This window comes from Phaenicophaeus curvirostris, chromosome 11 (assembly GCF_032191515.1).
Source record: "Phaenicophaeus curvirostris isolate KB17595 chromosome 11, BPBGC_Pcur_1.0, whole genome shotgun sequence".
Classification (NCBI taxonomy): Eukaryota; Metazoa; Chordata; class Aves; order Cuculiformes; family Cuculidae; genus Phaenicophaeus; species Phaenicophaeus curvirostris.
The window spans coordinates 14,698,437-14,714,205 of NC_091402.1; the positions used below are offsets into that span (position 1 = coordinate 14,698,437).

At 43.4% G+C, this 15,769-nt stretch overlaps 1 protein-coding gene across 2 annotated transcripts in view; it reads right to left on the minus strand.

The window, feature by feature from the left end:
- Positions 1-15,769, minus strand: part of FGD5 (FYVE, RhoGEF and PH domain containing 5) — a 92,929-nt gene that overhangs the window by 53,786 nt on the left and 23,374 nt on the right. For both annotated transcript variants that reach the window (XM_069866033.1, XM_069866032.1), the window contains exon 3: positions 3,282-3,411. In XM_069866033.1, the coding sequence (XP_069722134.1) occupies positions 3,282-3,411 (130 nt within the window). The remainder of the gene's footprint in view (positions 1-3,281; positions 3,412-15,769) is intronic.

Below are 15,769 nucleotides of genomic sequence, written 5' to 3' on the forward strand. Positions count from 1 at the left end.
AGCAGGTGAGAAAAACCAAAGCACGCTGCTTGCATTTTGATACAGGAATTAATTCATGACAGTGACAGGTAGAATCCAGCTCAATGCAAATGAAAATCATATATCTGAACACAGGGAGGAGATTTTATCATCTAGGCTGTTTCATATCTCTATTTAAACTAAGTTTCACTGAGGACGAGAAAACCAGTAATCAAACCAACAAACCCTAGAAGTTTTTTGCGTGTGCATATTTGTTTTTTAAAATCCAAGTTCATCTCTTGTTAGGCCAGCCCCAAACAGTTGTTTTAACAAGATTAGCTCATTCTGAAATCCATGGTACTATTTTTGGCATCCAGACCAACATGTGTCCGCTAGTTCTCCCCAAGTGACAATGCTCCTGAACTCTTCCATGTTGTCCTGAGGATTTTGCTCCAAGGGATGCATGACTTCATCCGGGAGCTGGACAACTTCTTTGCATTTTGTCATCATAGAGACAGGTTTTGACAGGGCAGCCTAATGTTCCCTTGGCATGCAGAAGATTTGCATGAGAAGACAACAAAAGGAGGCAGGAGCAGTAGGGTAGGAAAAAGAGTCCTCTGTCAGTGCTCTGTAAAGACACCAGAGCTTTCTGAGTCAAGAGCTGTGGACAGATGGAATCTGTCCCATTCACTCTTAATTACAGTGAACTTGAAGCCCTTGTCTCTGGCAGAGAATCTGCAGCGTGGGCTCCATGAGACCTTGGAAGATTCACTATTATTCTGCGGCTGGCATGGGCAAAAGACAGCAGTTGAATATATTGTATCCTTCATGTTAGAATGCTGCACTGTTCCCCCAGGAAACTGGGTCCTCCCTGGCCATCTTCTGATTATTGCTGCACGCAGCCCTCAGCAGCGATGCAAGAGAGTCATGGTGCTCGGTGGTCCCTGGCTGCCCAGATCTGGTGTCTCCTTTAACAGATTGATTCCTGGGGACCGCTGGGACACATAGGGTTTGATAAAAGGATTCCCAGGACCCTCTTAGTCTGTCCAAAGCGATGCCTGGACTAGTGAGGCTACAAGAACAAAAGATGCTCAAAGGTGTCTCAGTGCCACTTCTCATCCTGAGATTTTTTCTTGGTCCTGCATACAAGCACAGCCCCCTGATGTGGCTTGGGAAGCAAACAGTTTTCATCCAGGGATGAAAATACTGCTGCTCCAGACTTTTAGAGTCCATAGCGAGAGCCCACTAGACTGCAGCTTGGGTAATCTTTCTAAACCAGATTTATAAGAGGCAGATCAGATAATGCCTACTTTCCTGGCCTGCTTATTGGCAGGGTAAATAGCCACATGCACTAATTCATTGGCCAGCTTGGAAACACAGCCTGTACTCAGGTGGAGCTGTTTTGAGACAGTTCCCCAGGAGCTTGTGGAAGTCTGGTCCTGTGTACTGTGATCCTTGCTGACAATTTGGTTGGCAAGCAAAGTTCAACCAACCACTCAGATCTGTTCTGTTGTTGTTTGTCACGAACATGCAGACATTTAGTTTGTGTTCACCTGAAGAGGCAGAAGGATACCTCTAGTTACACTCTGAAACACATGCTTGTTCTCTAAGTGCTGCCCCCTTGTGCGATAGCTACACAGTGTGGGTCTCCCAGTACAACAGAACAATTAAAATGCAAGAGATGCAATAATGCAGACATTTAGAAAACCATCACTTCCTAGTGCCTTGAGTAAAACCTTACAAAAATGGCAATAAAAATTGTTTTAGCAGCCTTGAATTTACTTCCAAGTGCATAGTGATGGTGTGTGAACTCAAGTCACAATTTCGTTGTCACTTCATGGCATCACAACTAAGGCAAGCTGAGAAACCTGACCAGGTTCTATAACACACTAGTGTGTGCTCTATAAATGCTAGTGGTTTATCAGCTAACTAATAGAACCGAAAGGAAAAATATTTTTCGTTTGACAGGGAATGTCAGAAATGTAAAGGCTTTTCCCTTTCCAAAACCGTGTGAAATCAAACAACCACAAAAATGCCATGCATCTCACAGGAGAAAAGATAAGGTTGTTTGCAATTGTTTCATTTGCTCCTTCTCATCAAGGAGACCAAACCACAGCCTTTTACACTTGTACCAGAGGCAGCTCAGCACCCTGCAGGGTAGACCTAAAAGCGATAGAGTATACAGGGAAATCAAAAGAAGTTATTGTCCCTCAGAAATTAGAGCAACAGCAATTTCATTTGCTCTTCGCTGTCATTCCACTCACTGTTTTGTTTTCTCTTTCTCAAGTACTGGTAGCCTGCTAAGGGGTAAACTGTGCTCCCCTCCCTCTACACCTGCCCCTAAACAAAGCTTCACATTCTGGAAGAGCCTGAAGATATCTGATAATCCTAGAAGCAATAGGTTATGCTTCCCCTTGACAGAGTTGGCCCTCACTCAGCCATCATTTGGTTTTGGGGGGGCATCTACACAGATTTTTGCAGGCTCTGACAGACATGACACAAGCCATTTACAACCAGGAAGACACACAGCTCTGCTGACACTGAGAGACCAGCCCAAACTGAATGGCAGAGAGATGTGGGAAATCAGGATTTGCTCTTTTCCTGTGCAGCCCTAGTTCCTGTGGCTCAGATTGGAAGACTTCAGTAGAACATACACATCTGTTGCACACACCCCAAATGGGCTGTGCAGTGGGTGTTTGTACTCAGAGACACAACATTACATTATTAAGCTCATATTAGGTTTTAAGAACACACACATTCACAAATTCTGTGAAAAACAAAGGTCAATTTGTGCCTAAAACTGCTCTATGCCATTGTATGCTCTTAAGCTGTGGTCACAGTTCTATGGTCTTCTCCATATTTATCAGACCTCAGTAAAATAAACCCAAATATGAGTATTTTCCCATACTGAAAGAATATTGAGATGGCAGAGACCTATTAGATAATTTACTCCATCTCTCAGCCACTGCAGATCTGGTTCAAATAATGTATTTGTCATCATTTTATTCTATGTAGTTTTAAAATTCTAAGATTGCAACTAAATCCTTCTTCTGAGTGAGACATTTTTTCTTGATATTCAAGTCAGGCCTTTCCTGCTGGCTATATTGCCTCCACTGTCCATCCTAAGACTGCAGTTCTTTGGCTTTCCCACATGCCATAGGGGTAAATTGCCACTAGTGCACGGGAGGAGTAAAGGACTGATGGCTCTGACATTTCTAAATGGGCACCAGACAAAGGGCAGAGAGAGATGAGAAACCAGGTTCTTCTATACATTGTTTCTCCCTCTCCAGGTTTCACACATTCCCCAATTTCAGCTCTTTTACCTTGTTGATGAGGCTGGGATCACCTGGGCTGCTCTCCTCATCTTCTGAACTCTTCTGTTCCTCATCTGTTGTGACAACCTCCATTGGCATCACAGAGACTGGACACACCTTGTAGGGCTCCGTGTAGGCACTGCAGAGAGAAAGACCAGACCAGCTCAATGCTGTTATTCCCAGACACTTGCTATTGTTCAGGTATAACAAATCCACATGTTACCCAGAGAGAATCAGTCAGGGGGCATAAGAAATCCTGCAGATCTGGTAGGCTTGGAAAGCAAGATATCTCAAGCTTTGGGTTTTTGCTGCCAGGTTCAACAGCAATCACTTAGGCAAACAGAAAGATTTGAAAGGAGCAGTGGGAAGTTAACTGAACTTCAAGCTTCCCCAAATGATCAATATTCTGGTTCAGTTTGGAGCAAAACATTCACACTTAGTTGCAGCCGGAACTGCTTTGTTCCTCCCTAGTCAACCCCTCAAAGAGACGTAAGAAAGTCACACTACATCTCAGTGCTCATTAAAAATTGAAGTTAGATATTGTAACAATGGGATTTTGGGGGAAACATCAAAAGGATGAGAAAAGTACAATTGTAATGCCAATGACATCAATTAAAGCACAAGGTACTCAGATTCCAGAATCCTTGAGTTGTTTCAAGGGAATCTGAATTTCACTCCAGAAACCTAGACAAAGCCATGCGATAGCAGTAATGCATCTCGTGTGTAATGCAGGCTAGTGGCTTCCTTGCAGTTTCATTTAGGGGAAAAAAACCACTTTTTTTAAAAATTAAAGTTACTGGTGATTTCAAAACCTCCACAAAGCATGACTAGCAGTATGTTCTCCATATGGCGCCCACTCTTTGCCTTAGAAAGGTGTCTTTTATTGCCTAGCTCCCAATTCCAGATATAGGATCTTGTTATTTTGTCTGCTGAACTACAGGCAGCCTTCCAAATTTTGTTACTGTGCAGGTACTCACAGGCTGCATTCAGGTTGTTCCTTCATTTTATATGAAATAGGTTAAGATCTTGGTGTCTTACTATGTCACACCTCCTATCATTTAATCATTCTAAAATCTCTGAATTTTATCCAATTATCCATTAGCATTATCCAATTTAGTAACTGTTTTAGCACCAGTACCAGTCAGTTCTAGTGCTGTTCTTGGTAGTGCAACACAAGCCTCAATATTCCAACAGGCAGAAGAAGTGCCAAGTAAACCAGTGGTAACACCCACCTATTCCTACCTGACTTTAGTGTGTTTTTTCATTCAAGCGTCAGATTAGTATTTCTGGCCACAGTATCATTCTGGTTGCTTATATATAGCTTAGAAAAGGACACAAGCCTTTTGCGCTTCCAGGGGCAGGTTCCAGGGGTAGGTTCTCAAGACAGGGCAAGTCTGCTGTCTTGAGAAACAAAGTTTGACATCTCCATGTGTTCCAGTAGGCATCTTGGCCAACAGGTTGGTCTGTAACATGGGCCTAGCTTACTTACGTTATATAATTTCATTAGTTCTCATTTCCTCTGAAACATTATTAATTTGCTTTTGCAGCTCTGCCTCGTGCCTTTATTTTCCTTTGATCTCCCACTTGGGAATCCCAGATGTGAACAAATCCAAAGCTTCAACGCCAATGCTACAGTGGCAGGAGGCCGGGCAAAGATCGGTTAATGCAAGTGGGAGGGCAATAAAGAAAGAGATTCCCAAGGCCGCTGACCAGACTCATATTTCCTTTCAGAAAGGAAACTCCCTACATATCTGCATTCACTTCCAAGCTGCAAACAGGGCTCTGTGTCTCCCAGGCAGGTGTGGCTGCCAGCCTTTCTTTTATGCTGCCAGCTTTTCCCTCACTCGCAGTTAAGGAGCTCTTGCAAGCTGCCCGGGCACTTGCCATGGCTGGGTGAAGGGCCAAGCAGCAGCACTGTTCCTCACCATTGTCTTTTCTTGTTTATTATTAGTGTCGGCAGGTTTTCAGTGTGGGCGGCATCCCGGCACTTCCGAAACCCTGCCTAGCTACGACAACAAAGGGGCCTCAGCACAAGTGAAAGCAAGAGCAAGACAGACACAGAACAGCTCAGGAGGCTTGTTAATAGTTTAGCTGATCTGTCTACTCACACAGCCTTTCTGCCATTTGTAATTGTTTGCCCTAGCAGGCTTGAAATTAAGTCCCTCCCCCTTGCTTTCCTCCATCTCTCTCTGCCTCTGATAAATGACTGCATTATGTTAATGTAAGAACACATTATAATTTGGGAAGAATGCCTCCGTATATTACTCTGGTAATCATTATGAATGTCATTATTAAAGGCTCATACAGTGGCAAAACTTGCAATATTGGTGAACTGTTGCGTACGCTACATTTACAGCAGACCTGCAGTCAGCGGCACTGGCTTGTGTTTAAAGAGAAATCCCAAAATGTTATGGGTCTCATTTGCACATGGGTTGGGCACAGGTATGTTTGTGCCACCCTCTCCATCCTGCCCTTCTCCAGCCACTCCTGCACCACCAGGTCCTCACTTCAGAGACTTTTCTATCCTGGCCAGTGCATCTTTCCTGATACCCAACATGCATTTTATTCCTATGAATTCACATCCTTTCATTCATTTTATATGTTTACTTACAAGCCTCCTCTAAGTATTGAATGGCCATCAATCAGAGGTATCAGCTTGTATTATCTCATGGCAGTTTGCTGCAGAGCTCAATGAATTTCTAGAAGAGTGCCTGGCAACTACATTCTGTCCTCCTGATACTGACTTTGTCAGTGTCATCCCAGACAAAATCAAGTGAGCTCACTTAAGCAGTTAGGAAAACATCATTCAGCCCAATGCACATCCTGATAAAAAATCCATAATTCGTTCGGCTACTTTGAAGGATATTGCAGGGAAACGCAGAAAACTGCTACAAGCAGAAGATTGTAATGCCAATGCTGCTTCTCTACTGGTAACAGGAAAGCACAGATGGAGTTTGTAAAGTAACCTAAGGCAGTTAGGCACTAAAATCTCATTGAATCTCAGTTCCTTTATATGGCTGTTAGTGCAAACTCACACTACTGAAGGTGGTTTTAGCTGGCTGTGTGCTGAAATTCTCAGCAATATTCTTGTGGTTAGCTATGAGATTTCACCTACTAGGGTGGAAATTAAAAGGAGCTAAGAAGAGCTATGTTATCCTAATGTTCAGTAGCAGAACATCTAGACCTGCCCATCTGTGCTCTGAAACTGCTCTTGAAACATATCTGGAACAATCAGTAGCCTTTTTGCTTCTTCCAGGCTGTATCCAGAGTAATTCTCAACTATCCTAGATGTGCAGGAGTCTCTCTTCAATGGGATAACAATGCCTTTTGACCTCTCTTTTTTTCATATTTGTTAACATCATATGGAAATGCTGAAAATTCTACACAGAATCATAGAATGTGTTGGGTTGGAAGGGACCTTTAAAGATCATCTAGTCCAACCCCTTGCTATGGGCAGTCCCATCTTCTACTGCTGCACTGAACCTATAGTAGCTTGAGCTATCAGGGCTAAATGACATTTTTCTTTAGCTCATTAAAAGCACTGCTAAACAAACTTATTGCAAGCAATAAACTTTAATGCAATGGAAGATGCTTTATAAAAAAGTGGGTGTGGAGAATAAGGGAAGAAATAATCCCGGAGCTGGTAGTATCTCAACAGACATGGTAATCCTCAACTAATTCTCTTCCCTGTAGCAATGATATGGCTGAATGAGAGCAGATTGCAGACACGTTATCTGACGCTCCTCCAGCAATTGTCTGTAATCATTCCAAGAGTTAGCCAGCACAACAAAGGGCCTTCTGGGACAGTCTAACCTTAAATTGGCTAAATAAATGCAGGACAAGGTAGTGCAACAAAAGTCTTTTATTTAGACCAGGTACAAAGTTACTGATAGGGAGTAGAGAGAAGCTGTATGGAGGCGCTCTTCTAGGTATCTAGGGACCCACTACCGGTGCCTCTGGAAAACAGTGCTCTGGAGTCTCTAGTTATGCTGCCCCTATAGTGATATTTACATTTGACCTCAAAGGAAAAGGATGTGTGGACTGAGTGTAGGATGAAGCCATTGAGGAGCGGGAAGCTTAACAGATTTTTGTAATAGCATGAGCTCCTTTGTTAATAAAGTCAAGACACAAGTCACTGCTACTGATGGTCACTCCATAGCACAGGTATTATGTGCATGGGAAGTGAGGGCACACATGATTTACAGACTGACAAATACTGTATTTTACCTAGCTTGAATGTGGAATTCTCAAAGAAACACTTGCCCTTCCTTTAATTCCACACCTATCCTTCAAATGACCTTGTAAATTCTACCTCGTTCTTCATCAATGATCACATCAATTCCTCAGGATTTTTAGAAGTTATTCAGTCAGCATTAGTGAGATGTAAGAATTTCACTGGGACATTTAACAGTTGCAAAAGTACCAAGCCACTATTATTATAATAAAGACCTGGGAAGACCAATCTCCAGGGCTAAACAAGCGTGATGTGGCCAGTGAGGACATCCAGATTCCCCTGACCCAGTTCCTAAGCACCTCCATAATTGTCATGTGTCCTGTCAGAGACAGGGAACAACTTCTAAATCCAGATTTCAGTATTCTATAATGCAGTTTCTGGAGAAAGAGATTGAGTGGCTTATCATCAATCACAGGAACGAACACACCGCCACCAGCCAGCCCGAGTTAGCTTCCTTAGCCTAAACTGGTTTCTTTTGGAAGTAGGTTTCAACATATTTTCAGTCTAAAGAATGGTATGAACAAGTGCAGCACTTAAGGAGCTGCTGCTGTGTTTATATTTGAGTTGGACCCATAATTTGTCTCCATAAATTATATACAGCATAAAGGATGATCAAAGCAAATAATACTCAGAGGTCAGGCAAAGGATACCTTGTTTAGTGATTTCCAAAACATGCAGTAGAAGAGGCTAGAAACCACATCCTTTGTCCCATTCCTACAGTGGAAAAACAGCCATTAAATCTGGGTTTTGCTAGTAATTATCAACACATGGCTCATCATATTCACTGTTTGCACAGAGTGGGAATAGGAAGTAAGTGAACTCTATGGGTTTCTTGGATAAAGGATGACTTCTGTTCTGCTTTTTGTAGGGGACACAATGTCTTTTTGTCTAGGATGTTTCATCCGTTTATTAGTGAAACTGTGGTTCTGGATTGCTAAAAGACAGTTCTTTCAATTCTTTGCTAAGGAGAGGCAGTGGTGTTGAGTTCAGGTAGGCTGAACTCCACCAAAGCTCTGAAGTGAATGCCAGTTATGACCCTAAGTATTTTTCACTGTGTATTGGTGATTGCATTGGCAATTATTTGCCCTGAGTCAGCAAAGCAGGTCTGTAGGAATGACCTAGAAAGGTACAGATGAGTAAATTGCTGCCATAACCTTCCCATCCGCAGACCCCAGCCTCTGCCCGTTTGGATTCTGCTGTCATAGGGATCTTAGCCCATAACTGGATATTATGTATATCGGATGCAAGACAGAGACCAAAATCTCACTTGGACACAGTTGGGTTACGCAAAACCCACATATATAAAATGCCCTCCATCCAGTGGGGAGAGAAAACAAAAAGTAAAAAGCCTCCCCAAAACCCCTCTATTACTGGATCAAATGGATCAAATGCAACTTTTTCTACGTGCCGTATCCCTGTCCCTGGCTGTGTTTCAAGTCACATGCCTAGCAGTTATTAGTTCAAGCTCTGTCTTTCTCAGACAGTGACATCCTTATTGCAAGATATTAAAATCATATGAATTCAATGCAGTGATGGTAATTGGGAGAGGCAGTGGGGTGCTGAATGACCTTGTTATATTAAAACTGATTATTTATTTTCTTGTATCCATTTGTAAGTGGATTTTTTAATTCATTCTGCAAAAGAAAGGCTCGTTACTGAAGGAAATTAAAGTCCAAATGCATTTAAAGTTAATAGAAGGAAATGCCTATTAGCGCAGCACGTGTTTAGCCAGTTTAGCCCTGTTATGGCATACCATCAAGGCAAATACTGCAGCTGGAGCCTTAAAAGGGCAGGAAAGACATGATGTCTGTTAATAACATACGCAGCCTGACAAGGCAAGGTAACACAGGGATAATCACATTTCACTCTCTGAGGCATAAGCTGTTTGCCTGCCATGGCCAGAAGAGTTACTCCTCATGCCACAAACATTTACATTTGAGTTTTGCTCTTTATTGCATTGGTGTGGAGCAAGATATAGGAGAGGGGAAGAGGATTTTTGGTCAGATGCCTAAGGCTTTTGCTCTGCTCTGAACAACTTTAGGGACAAAACTCTCACACCTTCAACCAATTCTCCTGGAGGTGCTCACAGGACAATGGTGCTGTTGCAGATCCAGTTCTGGAAGGCAGTGGAGGCAGCGAGGAGCACACAGGGGGTTGGGCTCCATCTCAGGGAACATCCCTGGGCTGGCTTGGGGCAGTGTAAGTAGAGGAGGGATGAAAGCCAGACAATGAAGTTTCACTGGCCATGCCCCAGATGTGCTGGGATGGATGGGCTGCTCCGGCTTTGATGGACCTGCACAAACCTGCACAGCCAATCAGGCTCAGGCACAAGCACCCCAGGGTGCACCACTGTCTGCGAGCACCATTCCCACCACTAGGAAAAACAAAGCAACAGTAAAAGCTGGACATGCCTGAAAACAAAACACGGCGTCCTTGGGCCTCGGACAAGTGGCACAGCCCCTCCCTGCTCTCGCAGGCACCCCAGCCAGGCGGTGAGCCGTGGTGGCCTCAGCCCGCGCTCAGCCTGGCTCTCCAGCCCTTGTCCTGCATTTCCTGTAAACAGGGAACACTTCCTCCCCAGAGATGACCTGGCAATGAACTAGCGAGGGCTGATGCTCGGCTGCACCGCACCCAACGCCCCACCATGCCAGAACGGACAATGGGGTGGCTGATAATACATAATAGGTTATTAAAGGCAGCTCTACCCTTTATAGACTCCTTTGAGCACATTATTTACATCGTCAGCCACCACAGAGCTTTTACTTTCATTAAATCATTTGCTTCCCAAGGCACCCAGAACTTTTCTATCCAACAGCACCAGCGGAGGTTTCCCCGAAGGCATCGGCCAAGCTCTTATGCTTCTCTTTTTCTTCATTCCCTTGCTAAATCACAGCCCTGCTGCTCCCCAGCACCTTATTATGCCCCATCTGGTAACATTTTGCTCTGCTGAATCCTTGCAATGCTTGGAAACCTGAACTGAGAGCGGCAAAATGACGCTTGGCAGTGACAAAAGTCTCTGGTTTGTGCTGTGAAACTCCTCTTCCTTTCCAGACCACACGTTGCAGGCCATACATCTGCATTGTGTTGAAACTTTTCATACTGCACATCAAGGGACAGAACATATCAAGGAGGAGCAGCTGAGAGAGCTGGGATTGTTTAGCCTGGAGAAGAGGAGGCTGAGGGGAGACCTCATTGCTCTCTACAACTACCTGAAAGGAGGTTGTGGAGAGGAGGGTGCTGGCCTCTTCTCCCAAGTGACAGGGGACAGGACAAAAGGGAATGGCCTCAAGCTCGACCAGGAGAGATTTAGGCTGGACATTAGGAAAAAATTCTTCACAGAAAGGGTCATTGGGCACTGGAAGAGGCTGCCCAGGGAGGTGGTTGATTCACCTTCCCTGGAGGGGTTTAATGCACAAGTGGACAAGGTGCTAAGGGGCATGGTTTAGTGTTTGATAGGAATGGTTGGACTCGATGATCCGGTGGGTCTCTTCCAACCTGGTTATTCTATGATTCTATGATAAACTGTGTAAGAACAAGAAAAAATGAGGAATGAAATCTCTTATGAAATAGCACCCCATGCAATAAGGCTAGAGGAACAAGCCTCAGAAGCATTTTAAATGCAGCCTCCTGGATTCCTCGAGAGAGCCTGGGAGTGTTCCTCTGCCCCCCTCAAATCAAATGACCCCATGCTTACAGGTTGCACGCAGGCTAAACAGGCACTGATTCTTGCCATCATCCCTCAGGGGGTACCCTCATTGACTTTGCTGGCAAACAGACCAGTGTGGAAAGTGCAGCCCAGCCTTCTGCACTGCGGGCAAGCAGAAGCAGCCAGCAATATGAGCAGCATCAGAACTGTCAGCCCAGGTCCTTGTGTAAAGATGTGGCCAGAGGCCATGGCCCAGTTACGACAGCTTGAAGCAGGGATAGAAAAGACAAGAGCTGGCCCTCATCAAGCAGTTTTCTGTGGCTTACTCTTTCTTCTGTCTCTGTCATAAGCTGCTCTATATGCAGGCAGATTTAGGATTTGCTCCACATTCATCAGTTCGCTTTCCAGGGGAAAAAAACCTTTCTCTTGGTCCGCATGTGTTACAGTCAGAGATCCAGCAGCACGGCTGTCGTACAGAGAGTCAGGCTGTGCCTCCATCACCATTTCACCAATAACACTAGTGTGCAGGGCCTGGGTCCTTGACCTGAAACTAGCTCAGCACCAGAAAAGCAAATAGGTTTTGCCCATTTAGCTGTCTGGATGGGATCAAACAAGCCCCTGGAACAATGCAGAGGAAGAGGACAGAGACAAGGCTGACGAGGACAACAGCACTAGGCTTGGAATAGATCAGCTAAACTTGTTTTAGCACCACACTCTGAGCTTTAATGTGGGTTGCACGAGGCCATGGGAGCATGGTGGGTACACGCATACCAGTGCATCCTGGTGTGTGCACAGTTCTCTTACCTCTGCGCTGTATTCTGAAACTACTTTGTGCTGATTATTTTTCAGAGGGCACCATGGTCAGGAAGACCAGTGTATCATACAGTGGATCAGAAAGGAGACTAGTAAAGGAAAAGCAGCATCCGTATGAGCCATGTGAAGCTGCCTACTCCCTTTCCAGATTTGAGAGTATCCAGGGATGCCCTATTACTATCTTGCGTTGTGATTCCCTGCAGCTGCCCTCTGCCTGCTGCATCAAAGTATGGCTCTTAGTTCTGTCCCTGCTCTGGGAATGACTGACATGGGGAAGTAGGTGGCTGACATGGAGAAATTACTGATGTGCTCAACAACCCCTTGGCAGATAGGCACTGCTTTATGAATGGTGTTGAAGCCACTGGCAAAAAAGGTTGCGAAAGGTCAAGCGATATCTCTAACCACACTGAAAAGATCCTGTCTGGCCCTATATCACCATATGGTGTACCATCATGTTTTGCAACAGGTACACTGTTCTCTGTCCTAAACAATTTGTTCACTTATTATTGAAACAAAAATCACTATCTTTAAGTAGGAGATGCTCTAAGACTTCCCAACAAATCTTCCCTGCTTCCCATCATGGTCCCATTCTCTGAAATTCCTGGCTATCATGCAGATTTGATAGTTCAAGTGATGCCATGTTTATTTATATGAAAAATCCCCAGACAACTTTTAAAATAGCATCCTGCTGTAGCTGCTCTTCATGCCTTGAAGCTTTTTGGTTGAATTGTCATCCCATTCACCCAGCTTTTCACTTACTTTTAAACAGACTCTGAAAGCTAAATACTCTGAAATCTTTCACAGATTAAAGCAGTGATGAAAAAGGTATTTTGTCTTCTATGTATAGAATGGCAAACTGTGATTACCGCAGAATCTGGACTGTTAGTTCACTTTGTAGAGTTCTTTAACAAGAGACAACTGTTTTTCTTTCCTGCAACATCTTATGCTTAGAAATTTATTTTTGAGCCTCAGAAAACTGAAAAAAAATTATATCTGACGTTCTAGAAATGAAGCAGAACTGTGCCCATTTTTAGTTGCCCTGAGACGAAAAACTTTTTTTCTCCCTGTGCCTGGTGTTTCAGGGGCTGGGCTGTGAGAAACTCAGAAACCAACTCCCAGTGTTGACTGATTCAAAGACCTAGGATGAAAACCAGACTGGGAGAGGCAGAGACTGGGTTTTGGATGCCTTAGGCTACAGTATAGGGGAGTTTTCCTTAAATTTTGTCAAATAGATACATTGTTCACATGGAATAATTATGTGAATTTTTCCCTTTTGGAAAGTGTTTCAGCTTGCTCTGTTTTCAGGTGGGAGCCTGAATTATCAGGGCACTCAAATCATAAACAGCTGTTCAGATCCTCAGAGGTACAAATCAACAGCGCTTACCAATGTACCCAAATGGGTATCTGGCACACTTATCATTTTCTTATCCAGATTCCACTTATATAGTCACTTTTTCAACTATGACACATTAACCAATGTTTTTCTGACTGTGAGTTCTGAATTCAGTTAGAACAAGATGATAGATTCCACAAGAAGAAACTGTCTGGTGACATGGCACATATCAGAGATCAGGGGTATGTTCCTGATTATTCTTTCTTTGTTTATTTTTGGCAGCGTAACCTAGTCACTAAAACTTGGAACCAGAGTCTTTATGTTCTATTTTAATTTTATTGCCAGTTCATTATTCCATACTTTCCATGGAAATCACTCAATGTAAGTTCAACATAATGAACACCACACTGCTCTGCAGGACTCTTATGATGGAAGGGGAGTTGTCATTTCCCTGTGCTAGCAGAATCAGCTGCTTTATCAAAAACACCACACAGCCAGGTCTGGAAACAAACCAGGGGGGAAATGGAGTGAAGGTAGGATCAGAAGGAAAACTGTCTAGATGACAATAGTAATATTCCCTGTTAAAAACAAAAAAAACAAAAAAAAAACCCCAAAAAAAACCCAGCTAACAAAAAACCAAAACCAAACCAAACAAAAAAAACCAAACAAAACCAAAGCCATAAGAAAGGGGTTTTGACTGGAGCGTGACTTAACAAACTCGTCCCTTACTGCTGTCAGCATTACTTCAGCTATTGGTGTTGCCAAAGCCACAAAGGAGTTTGTACACATTATACAACCTTTCTCATGTCCTTCACTCTTGAGGTCCATTTTCATAGACAGCCAACTGTGGCCTAAATCTCTCCCACAGAGAGTTTCCGAAGAAGTGGTAGTTTGTGCTAAATGTGTCTTTGCTCCATTCTAAGATCCCTGACATCAATTTGCTACTAGGAAAGAGTGGGGAGTTTTAGACAGCAGATCTTTTGAAACACAAGCTGAAAACTGAGCTGTCTTGCAGCTCTCAGGCCAGCATATGCTCGTCCTGTCATTTGGTCATGGATAGGAAAATGCAATCTTCTTTTTCCTGCATCATTGTAATTGTGCTGGTGCTGCAAGGTTCCGTGACCTCAGGCAGCATGAGAGAGACTGTGTCCGGAATGCTTCTCTCCCAGTTACAAAGACCAGCCCTGATCAAAGCAGTGCCCAGTCTCTCGATTTTTAAAGTTCCTGAGCTCCTGCAAGCTGGGTGTACATAAATACCTCCCTATCAGAAGGGCACGGAGGTTTGGCAGCTTTTCCTATCAGTTTTCAGAGAGATCTGAGGACATATGAAAGCAACTGACACTACTAAGAAAGCTCTTATCTTCATGGCTGTCCTTCCAGCAGGGATTCCCTTTGGACTTGAAAGCACATGTCAGATTTGAGACTTGACTACCCTGCAGGCTGGCCAGGAAAACAAACAGATCTCCTGGAATTCTGAACTAACCAAGACCTCGTATCTGGCTTCTCTTTCCTGATGTTTGCAGGAAACATCAAGTGAACTGAATTTTCTTTCAGAGATTCACTCAGTTGTTAAAGAAGAATATTTCCAGAAGGAGAGACAATGAGCTTAATTGCTAAGATGTAGGGCTGAAAGAAAGTGCTCAGTGGCTCTCCTCTGTCTCCTATCAGTTTCAGTTCCCAGATTAAAATTAGAACTGGTGGCACTTTTGCTTGGCTGAGGCTTTTCTAGTTGAAAAATCAGTCTTGGCATGATTAAAAATTGTGTAGATCTGTGACATTTAGCTGGGATTAATCTATTAATTAATTCTGCCCTCCACCCCTATTATTCTGGAAAATCAAAACCATCTTAATTCTGTAATTCAAAAGTATGCTTTAGTTCATTTACTTCAGTATCTATATCTTTTTTTTTAACTTGCAGCTACAGAATTCCTGTATTTGAGGGTTTTTTCCTTGGACTTCTCAGTTAGGCACACTTATTTTATTTCTTTTGCAGCCACTGAATCGATGTTTTTCCTTAAAACTACAATCAAATGGTAAGAAAAATTGTTTGTGCAGCAGAATTTAAAATATGTTTTTACATTTATATCATCTTACATGGGTCACTCTCACTGTGGCTCTTTACACTGAGTATATTCACTGTGACTGCCGTTGTCTGGATTTTTTTAAGCCAACAATATGAAAGCAGAAAGTTTAAGGGAAAGATTTTGAGGTGCTTAGTTTTAGCTTGCCTATTGTCCTTATCTATTTAAGGACCAGAAATCTGACTTTAAAGATGTATTGTACTGTATGCAGACATTCTGAAGGCCTGTGTGCTGCGGAAGAGATCTTTCTGAGCCAACTCTCAGAACTAGGACTGCAGTCTGATACCTGAAATCTAAGAGGGTCAACAAGCCTCACTGAGAAACTTTCATCAGAAACACCAAACCAGCTCTTCTTGAATAGATCCACCTGCCCAGAGGGCCCATCAGGGA